General features: G+C 43.3%; 1 protein-coding gene across 1 annotated transcript in view; it reads right to left on the reverse strand.

The window, feature by feature from the left end:
* ANK3 (ankyrin 3) overlaps nucleotides 1–13,863 on the reverse strand; it is a gene marked incomplete at its 5' end in the record, with an annotated part of 223,232 nt that extends 209,369 nt beyond the window's left edge. Inside the window, one exon of the mRNA XM_084265470.1 lies at nucleotides 13,750–13,863. Coding sequence (XP_084121596.1) covers nucleotides 13,750–13,863 — 114 coding nt within the window. The remainder of the gene's footprint in view (nucleotides 1–13,749) is intronic.
* Nucleotides 13,864–19,630: the final 5,767 nt, after the last annotated feature.

Below are 19,630 nucleotides of genomic sequence, written 5' to 3' on the forward strand. Positions count from 1 at the left end.
GAAGAGGAGACTGAGGGGTGACTTCATTAATGTTTATAAATACGTAAAGGGTGAGAGTCAGGAGGATGGAGCCTGGGTCTTCTCAGTGATGGCAGCAATAGGACAAGGGGCAGCAGGTGCAAGCTGGAGCAGAGGAAGTTCCGTGGGAATGTCAGGAGGAACTGTTTCCCTGTGAGGGCGATGGAGCCCTGGGACAGGCTGCCCAGAGAGGCTGTGCAGTCTCCTTCTCTGGAGACATCCAAGCCTGCCTGGACACGTTCCTGTGTGATTTAGTCTGGGTGATCCTGTTCTGGCAGGAGGGTTGGACTAGGTGACCTTTCGAGGTCCCTTCCAACTGTGATCACTGCCCTGCTGTTAAATGTTCCGGTTGTGCCATTTGCAACAACTGTGCGTTGTCATTCTGAGGCTGGTTAACACACTTCCGCCACATTACCTCTGACCTTGCCCTCTTTTACCACCAACTCTTGCCCTGAGCAGCCATTAGTTTCCCTTCACCATAGACATTCAAGATAAGGTATCTGGCAAAGATAAGAACTATGGACAGCTGTGTTCACTGAGTCACAGCAACCAGCTGCCCATGAAATAAAACTGATTTCAGACAGTCCCCATGCTAATAAGGCTTCATACATTTATGTTTACATGAACAAAGCTATTCAAGAGTCAAAGGACTGAATATTCATCTGAATGAGAAATGCATAATAAAATAACGGATACTAACAAACCCAACTGCCGCTGGTTAACACGTGTGTTTCTAAAAAAGCCAATAAAGAAGATGTTTTGAATAACTAAACCAGACAAAACTGAACCCACAGGAAGCACTTCCAGTCAGAACCCTCAAAAAACTTTGACAAGGATTTCCCTGGCTAGCTTTGCAAGACCTCACCCTGCTCCCCATCCCAGTTTTAATTTTTCCTCTTTGCATATCTCCATCTTTCCTTAAGACAGTGTTTCATTTTAATATAACCCATGACACGATTTTCTTTTTTTGAATATAACCTTTGCTCCTTTTCCAGACAGCTCTTTTCTAGGCAAGAGGAAGGCAGGCATGGGAGAGCGTGTCTTACAGAAACTAGGGCAGTGATTCTGACTTGTCAAGAACACATGAGAAAATTTTATTGCAAATGAGACAAACACACAAAGACATGAAGCTGAAATTGGTTTTCACCCCTAAAATTTAAGAATTTATATATATATATTTGGGTTAGCAGACTGCATTTTAGCCAACAATTGGTATTTTGTAGGTGTAAATGAATCACTCAACTTTCTACCAAAGATACCTTCAAACTGAGGAGCCCGGATGGATTTGCAGTTACCTCCTTTGTACACGGACCTTGGCAAAGCACTAGGCTACATAGCCACAGCACAAATTCACCCAGCCAGGTAACTGATAAGAGATCTTATCTTTTCAAGGACTCAATCAGATGCAATCTCTTGGATGTCCTCCAACCAATTAAGTTTCGCACCCGGCTACATAAAGCTAGAGGGTTTTTTATATTTTTGCCTGAATTTCTCCCCCTAACAAGCCAGCATCTCTGAGGAGGAGGGGTTTTGCAAGGACAACCGCAGTCCCCCAGCAGTAGTGCCATCAGAGAGCAGCAGCCCAGCAGGCAGTACTGTACGTGCTTGCTTCGCAGTAGGGCTGATGTTCTCAGGGAGGAGAGCTGTCCCCTTAGCCACCTTATCAGCATACATCACCTTTATAGCTCACAGAGCCTACCTGCACCAGCCTCCCTGATCTCAGCAGGGCTTGGAGCACAGTCCCAACCGGAGATAATTTTTGCTGGACTTGCCCTTACTCTGCTCCCTCTTCTTCCAGGTTTTATCTACTGGCTCAGCATGGGCAAGATGTTGCAGGGTAGTAAGGAGCCCATCAGAACGAGGGGTTCATCTCCCAGCAAATAGTTACAGCCAAAATGAAACCAAGCTTCTAGCATAGCTGCCCCAATCGCTCCCCTTGTATCTCCCATTTAATCACGGCTCCTGTTTCAACACCAAGGCCCTTTCTAATGCTTGCATGCCCTTTTTTCCCCCTCTCATCTTCCTTCAAACTGCCTTGTTTTAAAAGTGCACGAGCTTTGTTTGCTTGCTTGTGTTTGGTAGTAAACAAGGAGAAAGGGGCGGCTTTGTGCACAGAATCAAAGGGCTACAATTTTGAACAGCTTCCGCACAGACCTCATTTGGTCACAGCATCTCTTGGCTTTCCAACCCAAGGCAAATTGTGCATGTGGCCTTTCAAGCTGAATTTATTGCGTAAGTTCAGTGGTTCTTCTAATTGGACCTATGACTTGACCACAATTCAGTGAGTTTAGCTTCAAGGGTAACAGGCACATAGGTCAGCAGGAAGATACAGGCAGCATTATAAAATGCAGGGTATTTAGCCCTTTTAGATTAAACTCACGGCTTCCGAAAGCCAGGATTGAGACAGTTTTCCTTTATATTTGGTGGGCTAAACAGAAACAGTTTGCAAAGAGAGCTTTGTAAACAACAGGCATTTCTATCTGCAACTGAACTAGTACGATCAGTCATTCTAGAACAGCCTTTAACCAGTGGCTTCATGTACTATGCAAAACAAAAATTACTCAACATAAAGTAAATTGGAAACAGGATACCAAGGGCCATAAGTAGACTTGTTACTACACATGCTTCCTCACCAACAAAAGCTTTTTAAAAAAGCATATGCTTTTTTAAAAACCACATTTCTCCTCCAGAATAATGGCAATACACCAGGAAAAACTTTCCCAAGAACACAGCCAACAGGCGACGCACCAGAGCAACACTGAGCAGCTCCAAGGTCATTAAAAAACATCTTATAAAGCCTGCATGGGCCTTATTTTGTAGCAATGGTCCTTATGCAAGAAATGCAAGGTATATTCTGTATCAACGGAAAGAGAGTCGGTGCCTGCCAGTTGAAAAGGCATCCTTAAAACACACAAGAAAAGTGCAGAGATATTTGAGAGAAGAAAAAAACAGAGATTGAATGCACCTAAGATCAAATTGGAAGAGTCAGTGGGAGAACCCCCTACCCTTTGTTTGTTTCTTGGATGACTTCAAAGTTTGCATACTTTTATGTGGGTGGCATATGCTGAGTGTGCAAAACATTTATTAAGCCCTCTAAGTATAACCAGATGTTCTGATATTGCAAAAAAAAAAGAAGGTAGAGAGGAAAAAATGAGCTCGGCACATCAAACAACGTACACTTTCCCATAACTGTTAAAAAGTGTTGGCTGTTCCTCAGGCTGCCCTACTTAGAAACTTTGATTGTGCACCCACTGTCATGAGAGATGTTTTCCTCCCGACATCTTTTTAATCTTTTCAGACTGGGAGAAAAACAGCAGTCTTTAGTTATCAGAATTTTGATGTTTACAGCTTCAAAGTGCTGGTGGTTTCAGATTAAATCCAGTAGTAGGAAAAACTAGGACTCCAGGTATCCAGTGCATTCACTGCTGCTCCTTGAAGATGTTTTCTTTGCTTAGATGGTAAAAATGTAATAAAGGAAGCTTTCCCACCCACTTCTTAGCGATATTTCACTATGGGATGTTTTAGCTTCTCAGAGTTTGTGTAAGAAAGAAGCCTGTCCACAGGCACCCCCAGAACATATTGCCTGGTCAAAAAAATGCCTGCTTTGAGATTTAGAACTACAGGACAAGGCTGCCTTTACTTACACATAGATTGAGGCTCTTCTTTAACTTGCCACACTGTGAGGTGCTTGGCACTCACACCTCTTCTCTTGGGAGTTCTTTCCCTTCAGGTGTGGAGAGCACTCCAGGCTTATTCAAGGTCTAGTCAGCAGTCTATTTCTGAATAATAACTGCATTAATTTCCCTGCAGCTTGGGCATGCAAACATTAGCCTCAGATCCAGAAATGATTGCTAGATTCATACGGATCCCAAGGGGCAGGAGAACAGGTTACAAACTCAGGTCATCCAGACACTGATATTTCCTCATGGGCCGACAGTAAATTCAGCTGAGATGGTTGCTAGACATTAAGCTAGTGATTAATGAACAAGAAATAATTGTAATTTCAGAGATACCATGGTAGGGTCCAGAACAAGAGGTGGTGCAGTTACAGGAGGAAAAAATAGTGGTGTAGGAGAAAATAAAATTATTCAACCTATGAAGGAATCTCATCTAAAGCACCAAATATCTACATGTATTAGATACACTCATTAGAACCCTGGAAAAATGCCTTGGAAGTTACATATAGCTAGCTACAGTCACTGGCTCCCTTTTCACCTTTGCCTTCTGTAAGTAAAATGCCCTGCAAACTCACACTGCGGAGTGAAGGGAGTATCCATCCAGTGGATTTTACCCAGGTCTGCTTTACTACAGGTTCCCAAAGAACACTAGAGGCCAGCTCCAGATGGGCAAGCTTAGGAACAACTTACGGGACCCACCACTGGAAAGGACAACTACCCAGCTAACTGTGTCAATCTCGCTTAGCTGAAGTCAGTCAATGAGAGAGCCGTTCTACATGCTGACATTCAAAAGTAATCCCCCAGAAAAGAAACCCATGTACTGCACAGACAGTGAAACTACAACTGTATCTTCTACCAGCACCACACGGGGCTGGTAAAAGTATGGCTTAGGGAGCACAGGCAGGATGGCATCACTGTGGTTCGGCATTTTAATGCTGCCTTTAAGGAAAGCTCTATAGAACGTGCAAATCAGCATGCTGTAATGGGGTAGATATCACCAACTGCACTGACTCGGGAATTGTTCTGAGCACTGTGAGCTCAGAACACAATGCAGAAACTACCAGTGAGCTGCCATTTGAAGGATTTCAAAAGAAAAGAGGTAGAAGTTTGAAAAACACAGTTTAACTTCTTGGTCTTTTCTATCTAATGACTTGTTCTTTCAAATAGCATTTTTTCATTAAAAAATAGCATTTCTAATTACTTTAGGAATCAGTGACATATGAAACAGAATCGCACTATAAATTACATAGATGAAGAAACAAAATATTCACAAACAGCCACACAGCAAACATCCCTGAAAACACCTTTAACGACACTGTGGACAGCTTCTCCCTGAGGAGCAGCCTGGCCTACAGCAGTGGGCTGAGCATAACTTTCCTGGAGCCACCATGTGGGAGCAAGGGGGAACACACACCTCTCCCAGCATAAGCACCCCTTAACACAGCTGGGGGCTTGCTGTGGGAAGCGGGAACACTTTGGAGATGCTTCAGAGCCATGGGTGGACTGATGCAATGCAGAGAGATAGGGAATCCTAAGTCCCCAACCACCACCTCTCCTCCTGCTCTTGCCCCACACATGTGCAAACTCGTTCAATACATATATGACATGCACGTTTTGTGGTGTATAAGTCCTTGAATTGTAGAGGATATGAGTTTTTTCCCAAAACTCTTCACCAATCAGAGCACAAAGATGTGATGCAAGCAGCTGTTTACAAGAGCACCATCCCCAGCTTGGCAGATCATTTATGAAGGAGAGGATTTGTGTTACACCCCCATGGTCGTGTCTCAGTACTAGCGAACTAAGTGCTCAAATTTACATCAGTTACTAGTCGCTTGTGGTCCATCTGAGTTATAAGGATTTGCATAAGCACAGTGATTACTTTTAAAATAGATTTGTGCAAAACCTACCATTTCAGCAGCTCCAGGAAATCCTTTCATAGCACTCCAAGTTCAGCAACTACCTGTCGTCTCTTCTGACTTCCAACTCTCTTAATTCCAGGAGAGCCTAGATACTTAACAGCAACTCAGTTCAAAAGGCAGAGGCGACAGGATTAAGGATAGGCCTGTAGCTCAGAGCTGAATTGGCAAGATTTCACCAAAAAAAATGTACACGCTTTTCTGCTTTCAAAAATACTTTCCCTATTCTACCAAAATACAAACAATTGGCATGTTACTCTCATCCCTTCTATGCACATGCACTTAAAGGGGTATTGTAAATGAGCGTGGAACGCATTAACTTGAGCAGCTCAGTTAGTGACTTGTGATTTTCCTTCAATATGCACCAAAACTGAGAGTTGTTCAGAAATCTGCTCAGAATCCATGCTTTTCTATAAGCCATCGTGGACTCCTTTGCTGAAAGAAGGCAGTGACTTCCACTGACGTCAGATCACATATCAAAGTGGCACATGCATCCCTTCCTTCACAAGAGAAGCAAGGGAGAAGACGGCAGGATTGTGGGGTCCATACAAGTGACTAACTCCATGGGTGAAGCACCAGGCACCCATGACAGCTTGCCTGGCTTCTGATAGTGATGGGGCCACTAGAGGCACCAAGTTTATGTTACTGATGGAGATTTTTTGTCAAGGTAGCCTCCTCTAGGCCATATATATCACGTCACACCCATGAAATAAATGCAGTGTGTATAACGTCATGATGGGGTAGCAGATGCCTGTGAAGGTAACAACCGTCATTTCATAGAATCATAGAATGGTCTGTGTTGGAAGGGACCCCAAGGATCACAGAGCTCCAACCCCCTGCCACAGGCAGGGCCACCAACCTCCAGGCCTGGATCTACACAAGGTTGCCCAAGACCCCATCCAACCTGGCCTTGAATACCCCAGGGATGGGGCATCCACCATCTCTCTGGGCAGCCCAGTCCAGCCCCTCACCATTCTCTCTGTAAAGAGCTTCCCCCTAATATCTCATCTAAATCATCCCTCTATCAGCTTCACTCCATTCCCCTTGTCCTGCTGTTGTCTGCCCTTTGAAAAAGCTGATTCCCCTCCTGTTTCTCTGCTCCCTTCAGGGACTGGATGGCTGCAATGAGGTCCCCCCACAGCCTTCTCTTCTCTAGGCTGGATAAGCCCAGTTCCCTCAGTCTCTCTTCGTAGGGGAGGTGCTCCAGGCCTCTAATTTCCTTCTAGTGCTCAAGACTCATCCATGTATTAAGAGTCCTTGGATACTGACACTTTTATCAGTAAATAAAAGCTTCTATAAAGTTCCGTGGATTTGAGTAGGACAGATGCGGAATAGGACAGATGCAACAAACTAGGATATCAGAATTTGCACAGGTAGCTGACCTAAAAGCCATACACATTAACCCTCTCTACTTTGTCTATTTCTGCTTGGTTATGAATTATTTTCAATAAAAGTTGACACTGATATGAACCTCACTCAAACAGAGATTTAAAGTTGATAGCCATGGTGGCACAGCATATAATATGTTAGGTCCTTTGGCTGCGCAATAAGCTAAAATCCAAAACTGAGAATAAAACATAGGTAAACAACCAAAGAGTTAGGTAAAATATATCTTTCAGATCATTAAAACAAACCATAAAAAGTTTATTAACATCACGCTCAGATGATGGTGACTGTGCAGTACAACACATTCCATATCTTTCGGCAAAATGAAGTTTGACTTCTGGTATGTAATACAAAGGCACTAAACTGCTTACGTATATCTCAGAGTATCAACCACCTCATCTGGATGAATTCACATTACTGAACAGTTATGACTTTCTAAATAACAGAGAAATTCAGATTATTATTTAATTTTAAAATAAATAAATACATCCCAGAGTGAATTTTCTTTTCATTTGGCCAAACAATCATATTTCAATCCAATTCTTCTATCCGTATTAGTCTCTCTTGAACAAATCCTAAAGAAACCTTCTGCTGGATTTCCCTTTCAAGTCACTATACAATGATTTCAACTTTTGTAAAGAAACCACCCCACCAAACCCACAAAAATCCCACAAAAGCAACACCCAACCCAAAAGCTGACCTCTTCCACGGAGTTTGGTAGCTAGCTACCTTGCGTAGTGCTGGCTAACAAAGTGGAGCTCCACACAAATACTGTTCCCAGGCAACAGATACACAAGAAACAAAATTTTAGCAAGTGTTACAGCATCCCGAACACTGACCAGAGATGCCAGGGTCTGACCTGCAGAATGCTCAAAAGTCAGCTGGAGCTTCAGGGCTCGAGGACACTCAGTACCTTTGAAAATGAGGACATTGCTTTAAATTGTCTCACATTCACTGAATTAACCTCTGAAGGCACCTATCTTTTTCCATTTAATATGTAGGGCTGTAGCCTAAGTTGGCTAACCGAAGCCAGGAACTATGTTAGGGGCAGCTCCACCATCTCAGTGGAGCTTATTACCTGAACGGGCCCCCACATGTCCCAGTCTAACGGGAAGCTTTGTTTCGTAGAGTTACCGAATGGCCTAAAAGGTTTACAACTTGACAGTCAAGCTGGACCTGATCCAACCCTTCAGGCTTGGTTCTTCATGCCTTTACAACTCAGTCCTGCTCTTGCCTTACCACCTCAAGTCAGGGAATCCCCATTTCCACTCGTCTGTTCTCCTAACCAGCTGTACACATTACTGCGGTGAATCTAGCCCTTCATTATCCGCACTTCCATTCTGATCAGCATGGGAATACGTCAATCCCTTTCACATAGGAATTAAGTACAATTATTTTTTAAATCCAACTTACAACTTGGCCTTTTTTCTTCTCTATTTCTTTTCTCTACCCACATTGCGTACACCAAGAACTTAGTTCTTAGTCCCCGTTCCAGCCAAACTAGGTTTGATTGAATCTAACACTCAACTTTAGCAGGTGCTCACTCAGTTCCACTAGTCCACAAATATTTTGGCTCTCGGTAACAAACATTTAATGATTGTCCATGGGGAACTGTATCAAAGTACCTGTGAATTATCCTGAAGCCAGCAATTCAGGCAAGTTAAGAGGTTGAAATTCACAGTGTTTTGACTTTTGGCAAAGAGCTGAATATCCACAAATGTGTAAATCATCATCTTCAAACTTCCTTTTGCTTCAAAAGTATCCCTTTTCCCCAGATGGGTCACTTCCCCTCCCTTCCCCTCTGCTCTCCCCCTCAAAAATCCAAAGAAAACCCAGCCTGGGTCAAAACCCCCTGAAGTTTATAGGATTCCATTAACACCAGCCAGGTAGTTGAAACACATTTGATCCTATAATGGAGATGTTGACCACTGTCAGTCCTCCCCCTTCTTACCTCCTCCCACCACAAGCTGTTGACTTTGGGTTTACAACCCAAACTGACACTTGCATGCTAACTGAGGGCCATCCATTGTGACGGCATAACCTTGAGGCATCGGGAAGGTGAAGAGGGAAAGCTGAATGCTCGAAACCTGCCTAAAAAATGTTAAACATGTAACAGTGCAAATTTTTTTCTGGGTTTATAAAAAACAAAGTATCACTGCGCAATACCCACTTCAAATGATGCTGTGATGCTACCCACACAATACAATGCAATGTTTTCATTCCTTTGGGGGTCCATCTTCAAAGGAGGAATTGTTTTTGAAGCTGAATAGAAACATTCTTTCACCACCAAACCCTGTGCTGGTAGGAATTCAATACTGCCAGTAGATATCCCATCCACCGGTGCCTCTAAACATCAAAAATATATTTTGATTATTCAATTAGATTTGTCTTTGAAAGAGCATCATGTCCAAAATTAAGGATATGACTCAAATTTTCTTAGGATCTAGGAAAGATTCGTTAACTTCAATTATTCCTTCTGGTCCTAATATACGTCATCTCTCCATTTACCATAGGTCTGTTCCCCAGAGCAACATCTGCCTGGTTTATGTTGTAACACAAATGAGTTAAGCAACAATAACTGCCAGACTTGGTTGCATGTGAAAACTGCACCAAATCCAACCTGCATTTCCTTCTAAACCACAGAGCAATTCATTTCAGAAACACATGCCTGTCACAGACAGAATTCCCTTACACCTGTTCATTATCACAGGGAACTAAAGCAGCGAGGCCACTTGAAGCAAGGCTGCACACAGCCCTCTGCTTGGGTTCCTTCTCTGGGTGCAGATGGGGGAGTTTTTCGGTCTTGTGAGATTGATTCTGAAACCTTGACACAGGGCTGAGATCCACAAAACATCTGACAGCCTCGAGAGAGCCAAGGGGAAAGGAAACAGTGGAAGTCTCCCAGCTAGGATATCCCCTCCTGGGAGGTGTTTGTGGCTTTGCCACTTCAGGCAGTCCATGCCATCTCCCACAGGCCCCTGCAGCTGGAAGCAGAGCCAAGCACAGGAAATGCACAAGCTCCTTGAAGCCACGTGAACAGCCGTGCAGCTACAGGCTGATCATTCCTGACACAGCATTTTGATTTATACCCATTAGGAAATTGCAGGGCAGTTCCTCCAGCGTATCTGAAAGTTATTAATACAACCTTCAAGCACTGGGACCTAGTGATGGAATGACCAGGATCTGTGACATCGGTGTCCATTACTTTCCCTCCTGCCCACAAGTTGCAGCAGCAGAGGATGTGACAGTGACAGCAACAGCCTTTAACATCTCAGAGATGGCAGCAGCCAGGCTTTTGCATTATGATTGAGCTACTCTGTGTTCCCAAAGAACATGCTAGCTCCTGAGCCCCACACGCAAACGGAAACCACTTCAGTCCTACTGAATATTGTATAAAACATAAATCATTGAGTATGTGCCAAGACCTGCCCTCCTCTTCTACTATCTACTATGCAGAGAACACACACACAAAAAAAGCAGGGATTTCACCTTTATTTTAGGAACAACATTAAGCCATTAATTTCTGTCCAGACATTGTTATAGGATAAACAATTTCTGGTTTTCACAAACCAAACTACACATGCCAGAGCTGCACTACAGGGCAAGGCATCAATCCTTAAAGATTGGCTTGGCTTGTTCTGTGATACCACGTAAGGCTCAGGTCTGCCCTTGGGTGTATTCAAGCTATTTGCAGTGTAGGACACTGCACAACCATCCAAAGGTAGATCCGCTAGAAGCTGTAAGCCTGGACAGAACAAAAGGAAGAACTGTATAATGCAGACTATTCGCCCCACACTGTGCATTTCCTGGCCACATCCCTTTCTCTTATGTAAAGTAGACTATTTGAGCTCTGAACCTTCAGAAACATCTTGAATTCAGGCAGACAAAAGCAGTGTGGTGGGCCCATATGCAGCGTCTGGACAGAGGTGAGTGCGGCAATTTGAAAATCTCTCACCTTGAAAGTAAACGGGACTGGGTGTAGCATGGGCCTTTGGTTTGTGTGTGTTTTTAAAAAGGTCATTTCTCTTGTACAAAGACTGAAGCAAGCCTTAACAGAAACATTATTACACTGTAAATTGCTTAACCAGTCAAAAGCAGTGAAATATTACCCTCAGACTGCAATCTTCAAACTAAATAGAAACATAAATCAGCATCGCTGTTGCGGGTATCATCAAGTCCAGGACACTGGGAGCTCCAGAGCAGCCTTACTTTTAACCATTGGCTGCCTTGGTCTCCTTACTGTATAAATTATCCACAAACATTAGCATGCTCTGCTGTTCTGACACAACTGGAAGACCCTAAAGGATATTTCTGCATACTGCTTAAGCGAAGGGTTAGCTTTGTGCAGTATCATGTGATCAAGAGGGAAAAAACCCCACCCCTCGAGTACTGCTTGCTTGTGGGTGGTGCAGAGGAACAAGAAGTGACTCACAACTCATAGTGGAAAAATTGGGGGGAAAATGTTTTAAATAGTCAGGAAAGTACAAAATGATAAATCGCAATTGTTGGACTTCCTACGCCCCATGTACCAGGAGTTAAACCCTGTCTTTGCTATGACAAGACTGCTGCCCAAAAGCATAAATTTTAAGTGAAGCAATTGCTGGTTCTTGCTCTATTCTCCTAGAATAGAGAGCCCCTGCACACCCCGAATCTGCAAAGTCCTGAGGAAACCCAGAAAGAAGCTGAAATAAGCTACCAATTACAGCGTGACATGAAGGGTGTGAAGGGGAGCCCAGCAAAAGCCTTTGGCAGGGCAAAAGTGCTGTAATTTTAGTATCATTCTTAAAATGCAGTAATAAAATACTGGAAAAATTCACACATTTGAGATTAATAGGCTGATACTTATCCACGTGCCACTCTGGTTGCTAAGAGAGATCCTTTCTACAGCACTGTGTTGTATAAACAATAAAGGATTTTTGTCCACAAAGCAATTGTCTCACCTCACTGAATCAAGAGCCTCTTGCTGCTACATCCCCCCTATACTGTTCTAATTACAAACTGGAAGAAAGCATCCTCTCACAAAGAAAGCATTACAGGTACAGTCAGGCATGCTATTGTTAAAAACTTGAGCACATTAAGTACGGCTTGGGCTTCCTCCATCATGAGTAGAGTTAGCTGAGAGACTATACATTTGGGGTCACAAGCTACAGGTAAAGATGGGTTGGCAGGCCAGCTCCTAAAATTCCTAACTGGTGAGATTCAGCTGGCAGGGGGGTGGGGGCGGGGAATGACACCTTAAGCTACCCCGATAGTTATATTACAGACCTGCATATATCCTAAACAGCCGACAGGCAAAAATAATCTCTAAATCAGGCCAATTTCAAAACTGCAGTGCCTCAAAATTAGCCCCCAAAATAGAATCTTGTTTTCACACTTTATACTGGAAGATGATTCATAAGTTCTTTGTGTGTACATTTGCAGAGAAAAAATACCTACACAGTTAGCATGCTGCTGTGCATTCGCTGCAGCCATCTAAGCAGTCCCCTAACATGCTTGCTGGAACAGAAGGCAGCGGGTTTCTCGGTGCCTTTCATTATGTATAGTACTGCCATGGCAGAGGGGGGGGGTGGGGTGTGGGAGAGAGAAGGGCAGGGAAATGCTGACTCTCACCCAACCAAAAGATGCACATATGCTGGAGAAAATCTGCATGTTGGTTAGAAAGCACATGCACCACTTTCCTGAGCACATGAAGATCATCCAGTCCCACCCCCCACCCCCCTTTAGGGGGATTTCACAAAGGCACACAGAAATACTATGTGCCCAGGTTTCTGCTGAGACAACTGGCTTCTTGAAAGGTTCTTGAAATATTACCATAAAATACAACCAAAGGCAAGAGATCACAGCAGGACCTTAATTCCGGGGAGCAGAGCACAAGGTGTCATTTTTAAGGACATAGCCACGGAATTGCCCAAGCTGCCTCTTTATTGGTCATTATGTCACAAACCCTAACTATTCTGCTTTATACCTTCGAGAGAAATGGGCAGGATGGAAGGAATCACGCAGGGGCTCCTGAACTGAACAATGAGCAATGCAGTGCCTACTTCATTTTTCAGGTCCTAGCGTGCTGGAGGGTTTTCTGCAGCTAAGACAAACCCACAGCAGAGAAAAACCAGGCTCGGTGATCCCAGGCAGATATCTCCCTAACAAAAGAAAGTTGCTAATAACAGATTGTTACAGCTCAATTCAATAAAACAGCTCATCGGGGCGGGGGGGGGGAGGGGACGGGGGACGGGGGGGGAGGGGGAGGTGCGGGAAGGGGATGCTGAAACACCTTATTTCTGTAACGTTATCGCAAAAATGGATGTTTCACAAACCAAACGTGACACAGTCCCAACACAAAGGAAAAAAAACCCAACCAAAAAACCCGTGTCCATGCACATCCCCTTAAGTACATGTATGTAAGGTTAAACTGTTATGCTATTAAATCCATGAGAAAGCTCAGCGTTTAATCTTACGTCCTGGTTAAAAACTATTTGCAACTCACAGACAGTTTGCATATCGTGGTAACACAAGTGTTTTATCTGGGAAATGCACCCACACCTGAATGGTCGCTGCAATCAACATATACAATTAAACATTCAATCGCTTTGCAAACCCCACAGTTGTAGATATCAATGCTACTTCGCAGCATTAACAAATAACTCCAGCAGCTACTGAGTTACATGCAAAAACTGAGCTTTAATACTTCAATTGCAAGGTAGGAACATTAAAACAAAAGAACCCCTGTAAGAATTTGGCACAGATGTAGATACCTTTTTCTTCCGATCCCGGGATCTTTTCCTGTGTTTTCTTTTTTTCTCAGTTTCTTCTTCAGCATTGATTTCTAAATCCCTGTTTTTCTTTAACTGTGATGCTGCATGAGCCATAGTGCATTAAAAAAATCCTTTACAACAACGCTCCCTTGGAAAAGGTGATTTCCTCAGGCACCTTTAGCCAGCCCTCACAGCAAACGTTCCAGTGACTGGAAGGAAAGCTGTGACCAGAGCCAGGAACACATTCAGGATTCAGAGATCTCACAGAAGCTTGCAGTCACTACAAAAATACATCGTTGCAGGTTTCTTCCTATAACGTACTGTACCTGAGCCTTTATAAAAGGTTGCAGCCATCGTAATACATTTAACGTAATGAAAAAGACAGCTGGGACAGAGAAAGCTGTATTATGGCTGTATCCCCTGCCACCAGCTGGAAGTGTCTAAGTGACTCCACTGAAGGGGGAATGCTGAAAAGGAGCGCTTTCTATTAAAAAAAAATCCAGAACAGTAACATATGCTGCATTGTATTTTCTTCCCTAATCCTAAAGAGAGTTTTAAAAACTCGTTAAAAACGGCAGCGTTAACGACGTAGGTTTCTCAGCTGGTTTTGTACACTAAGCCATTTAACCTATAATGAAATGGAGCAGCTCCTACTTTAGGTTAACTGCTGATGGTGACAAAAAAATAAAATAAAAATTTCTTTTTCCCATGGAGACCCTGGCTGCATTATGCAGGAAACAATGCATTCATTGCCATATCTCAACAGTGCACCCTTTATACACATTTTTCAATCCCAATCCATTTTGGCAGAGAGGATTACAGAAAGCCCTGTTGTCTTTTTATCCTCCCCCCCCCCCCCTTTTTTTTTTCCTAAACATACTTATTGCAACACATCCTACAGAAAGATAGAGGCGATTACACTGGTGTGTGAAACAGGCATTTAATTCTGGGGAGATTTCCTGACACTGTTCTTTGATGTGGTCAGGGAGGGAAACCGGCACTTTTGGGGTAGTTGGAAATGTACTTTTAGGCCTTTATGGCAAGGCTTGCTTCAATCAGCTTACTATTTTTGCCACCTGAGTCCTCAGTGACTGCAGCTTTTGAATATTCATGGCAGGAGGTAAAATAGCAGCAGTAGCAAGGCCTGCAGGAGGATCTTGTACGAGGATAAACGCAGAGCAAGCATCTAGTAAATAAGGAACCATATTTTTTTTCCACGCAAATATGAACAATCAGCAGCATGCCTCGATGCTGCTGGTTTTAACCTTTCCGAGTATTCCTGGCAGCATACTTCGCAGGGATGAAGATTAGCATTTAAAACAGTCTGATTGCATTCAGATAAGGACCAGTCTCCATAAGCGAAACCAGGGGAGTTTACAGGACAGGAGCATTTCCTTCCAGAAGGGAAAAAAACCAAAAGCAAACCCGAACAGAGTTTGCTGTAAAAAGTTCAGCTTATATTTTAAGCACCATCAGCTAAACTATATTCAATCTTTGGGGCATTCCACAAAATCCCAAGAGGTCTCATGAGTTTATAAATATTCTTCAGAAATGTTTTTCTGAGCCCAGGTTGTTGAGGTCCAGAAAGTGACATGCATGCATTGCTCTAGTCTTCACGTAACATGTCTACAAGTAAAATAACCTTTGAAATCTCCAAAACAGAAACTACTTTGAAGACACCATGTGTTGTCCCAAAGGCAGCGCATGGCGCATTGCTTGTCTACTGTTCACAGGCCAACAAACTAAGTTTAAAAAGCTGTTTATTTTGGAGTGACTTTTAAGAAATGCTCAAGGATGGAGACCACGGTTATATAACCTTAGGGACCTTGCTTTCTGAAGCAGTAAAATCCCAGGTTCCTGTCTGCATCCAAAACTCCCATACCACGCATCAACACATACCTCTCGCTACTCCTCCTCCACATCCGAAAGATTTCTGAAGAATTTGCAAAGAGTCATCTTGCACTTGGGTAATGGCTGGTTTTGAACCACAAGAGGAAAATTCCTGCTTCTTCACGTGCTATAGAAGCTTGAATAAACACATTCCTATTTTCAAAGAGCATACCCAAACAATGACCAAAGCATGCTTTCAACTCTGCTTTGGAAAGACCATAACTGAAAGCAGTCAAAAGCCAAATTCAGGCAAGTACCTGGATTTTGGCTCAGGTCTTCAGGGAAGCACAGGGCAGCAGTGAAAAGACTGTTGAACCACAGGAGTCCTGATGGACAGGAAAACCAGGAAAATCTGCTGACTTGGGGGGCTGAAGAAGGTATCTTAAGGAGGCTGCTGAAGAAACTCTCCAGTTAAGCTAGCAGTATGCCCGGGTGGCCAAGAATGGCAACGGCGTCCTGGCCTGTATCAGGAATGGCGTGACTAGCAGGAGTAGGGAAGTGATTGTTCCATCATATTCAGCTCTGGTGAGGCTGCACCTCGATTACTGTGCCCAGTTTTAGGCCCCTCACTACAGGAAGGATGTTGAGATGTTGGAGAGCGTCCGGAGGAGGGTGACGAAACTGGTGAAGGGTCTGGGGCACAAGTCCTGTGAGGAGCAGCTGAGGGAGCTGGGGCTTTTTAGCCTTGAGAAAAGGAGGCTGAGGGGAGACCTTATTGCTCTCTACAGCTACCTGCAAGGCAGTTGCAGAGATGTCGGGGTTGGTCTCTTCTTTTGGGTGACAAGTGATAGGATGAGAGGGAATGATTTGAGTTTGCCCCAGGGGAGATTTAGCCTGGTTATCAGGAAGAATTTCTGTACTGAAGGGCTGTCAGGCATTGGAACAGGCTGCCCAGGCAGGTGGTGGAGTCACCATTCCTGGAGGGATTGAAAAGGTGTGTGGATGAAGTACTGAAGGACATGATCTAGAATTGGGTGGAGTAGTCAGGGTTAGGCTGTGGTTGGACTCGAACTTCTGGGTCTCTCCCAACCCAGGGATTCTATGATTCTGTAAGTTTTGATGGGAAACTGAGGACTGCCTTGTGCTTATATAAAAAAAGAAAGCACCTAAGGCTTTACTCTTTACTTTCAAGCTCACAAACTGTCTGGATGACCCTGGCAGTTATTTTCTCTCAAGCTCAGTTCTTTCCACAACATGAAGTTGACACTAGTTCCCCTCTCTGACAGAACACAGTCATTAGCAGTGGTTAGAAAACACAGCAGGGCCAGAACTGAAAATGGATTCGATAAAATTCAGCAGAGCTGGATCCCCATTACTCCCAGCTCACTTCCATCTGGACTTGGAAGACTCATGAGCCTTTGCCTTAAAACAACTTCTTATCTGAGTCACAACAGAAGTGAATGCTGGTGTTGTTCACCACTTGCTGGTTAATCCTGTGACCCCCTGATAAACCTTTGAAACGTACTGAACTGTAATTTCTGCCTAAAGAACCTCATTAAAGGGAAATACAAAAAATGTATTATGAAGTTTTATATGTGTAAAATACTCAACGCACACTTTTTTCCAATGTCAGCACGCAGAATAACATGTACATACGCAGGTTAAAAGCTCTGATGCCACCTTACACACAGGCCATACTCTATACAGGTAGAAAGCAGCCCAAGCTTTTATTAATGAGAACAATTCTAACAAATCTGGAGTGAACTCACCCAACCCCCTGAGATGTGTGCAGTGCAAGGATTTTATCTGTCAGGCAAGCCTGTTCCATCCCAAGTGTCTTTTCACCTAATTAACCAACTGGACCAAACACATAGATGTTTGATTATGTGGACTACAATCCCTGCTTCAACCCCAGGGTCCAAACTCCTCAATTAAATTTCGGGGAGAAAAGAAAAATACCTTTTCAAGCTCAGATTTTGAGAAACTATGTCTTAGCTGGTAAAGCACCAGTCCAAAAAAAAAAAAAAAAAAAAAGAGACAAGCCTTCTTAGTTGGAGCATTACTAGGGGAGATCACAGAATCATAGGGGTTGGAAGGGACCCCGAGAGATCATCAGGTCCAACACCCCTGCCAAAGCAGCTCCCTAGCTCATATTGCACAGATAGGCATCCAGACAGGTCCTGAATATCTCCAGAGATGGAGACTCCACCAATTCCCTGGGCAGCCCTGTCCCAGGGCTCTGTCACTCTCACTGTGAAAAAGTTCTTCCGTATGTTGGTATGGAACTTCCTGTGCTGCAACTGGCAGCCATTGCCCCTTGTCCTGTCTCCACAGATCACTGAAAAGGGGCTGGCCATCCCTCCCTCCACCCCATACTTCAGATATTTATAAACATTAATAAGGTCCCCCCTTAGTCTTCTTTTCTCTAGGCTGAACAGGCCCAGTTCACTCAACCTTTCCTCATAGGGGAGATGCTTCAGGCCCTTAATCCTCCGGACTCTCTCCAGGAGATCCCTGTCTTTTTTTATACCAGGGAGCCCAGAACTGGACACAATACTCTAAGTGGGACCTTACCAGGGCAGAGTAGAGGGGGAGGATCACACTCCTCTTGATGCACCCTAGGATTCCATTGGCTCTCTTATAGCCACCAGGGCACGCTGCTGGCTCATGGCCAACCTGTCATCTACAGATGTTGCGTAGCTTGTAGGCTGGAAGAGTCTCAAACAGAGAAGAGGTTAGAAAAAAAGGTGCGAGAAAGATTCAGCCCCCTCTGAAAAACAGACTGTATATGTACAACTTGTGCTTTTGGGGAAACTGTGAGCTTGCATCGTTCCCTGGAAGGTGATAGGGCACTGCCAGAAAAAAGAGTTGGACGGAGCGTGAAGGTTTTCATGCCAGATATGTCATAACTCACTTCAAGGGAATTACTTACTGGAAGACTTCACTGAGTGTTTCTTTCCAGAGTTCAGTAAAATAATTAAACTGTTTGATTTCACCCTTAATTATAAAGTTAATGAAATGCCAATGAGTCTTCCAGCACAATCCATGGGGTCCTGATAAATTTATAGAGAAGGATAAAAATCTATCTTACTTGAAACAATGGGAAATTTACACTTTTGGTGAGCATCTACTTAGCTTCATCTACTTGTCAAGTGGTAATAATGACTGGGAAATGATTCTATAGCAACTTGAAAGTGAAGCATGTCATTTGGTTCAGTTTAACTTGCTGGTCCCACTGTTAAAACTGGATTGAAAAGAGACTGCGGAACAGGGTTAGCACACAACATTGAGACAGATCTTGAAAACCCCCAAGAAGTTGTATGGAGGGAAGTGTTTAAAGTCTAATTATCAGAGTTAGTTTATCAGCTAGCAGCTTAAGGAGCAAATGTAGTATCATCACTAAGTTGTTTATTTTAAATAATTATGCAGCACCAAAAAAAAACCCTCAAGAGAGACAATCACAAAGAGAGTAGTTTACTAAGAGTATGCCAAAAAATAGATCTGTGAAGATCTAAGCTTTTTTAGGTAAAATGAACACCATAGAAACAGTCAATATTTACACTACTTGGATCAGTATGGATCAAAAAAAGGCTTATAATCACACACAGTGCTAAAGGGCACTATGACAACTCTTACTGGTAGACAAAGTATGGGTACATTTTCCCAAAGACGAAAACAAACTTTACAGGTAGACTACAAAGAGCAGAGAGCAAAGGCAAGCAAAACCCATGAAGAAAAATAAAGCCAGTTCTTGATAGGTTACTCTTCAAGTTATCTGATACAGAAGAAATGATAAGAGATGAGAGTCCATCCAGAGCAAGTCTCTGCATTATTTTGTCGCAGAAAAACAAGGAGGGGAGAAGAAAGAACTAAAGATACTAGAAATAAAGGATTATTAATTTACCAATTAATTAAAACAACACTCTGGGAACAGACTAGGCAGAAGAAATAAGAGTTATGGCTTTTGGCTATGTTTTTTTGTTGGTTGGGGGTTTTGGGGAGTTTTAGCTGTTCTTTTTTTTAAAAAAAAAAGCTGTGTGAAAATTAAATT

This window comes from Gallinula chloropus (genome assembly GCF_964237585.1).
Source record: "Gallinula chloropus genome assembly, chromosome: 5".
In the NCBI taxonomy this organism is placed as follows: domain Eukaryota; kingdom Metazoa; phylum Chordata; class Aves; order Gruiformes; family Rallidae; genus Gallinula; species Gallinula chloropus.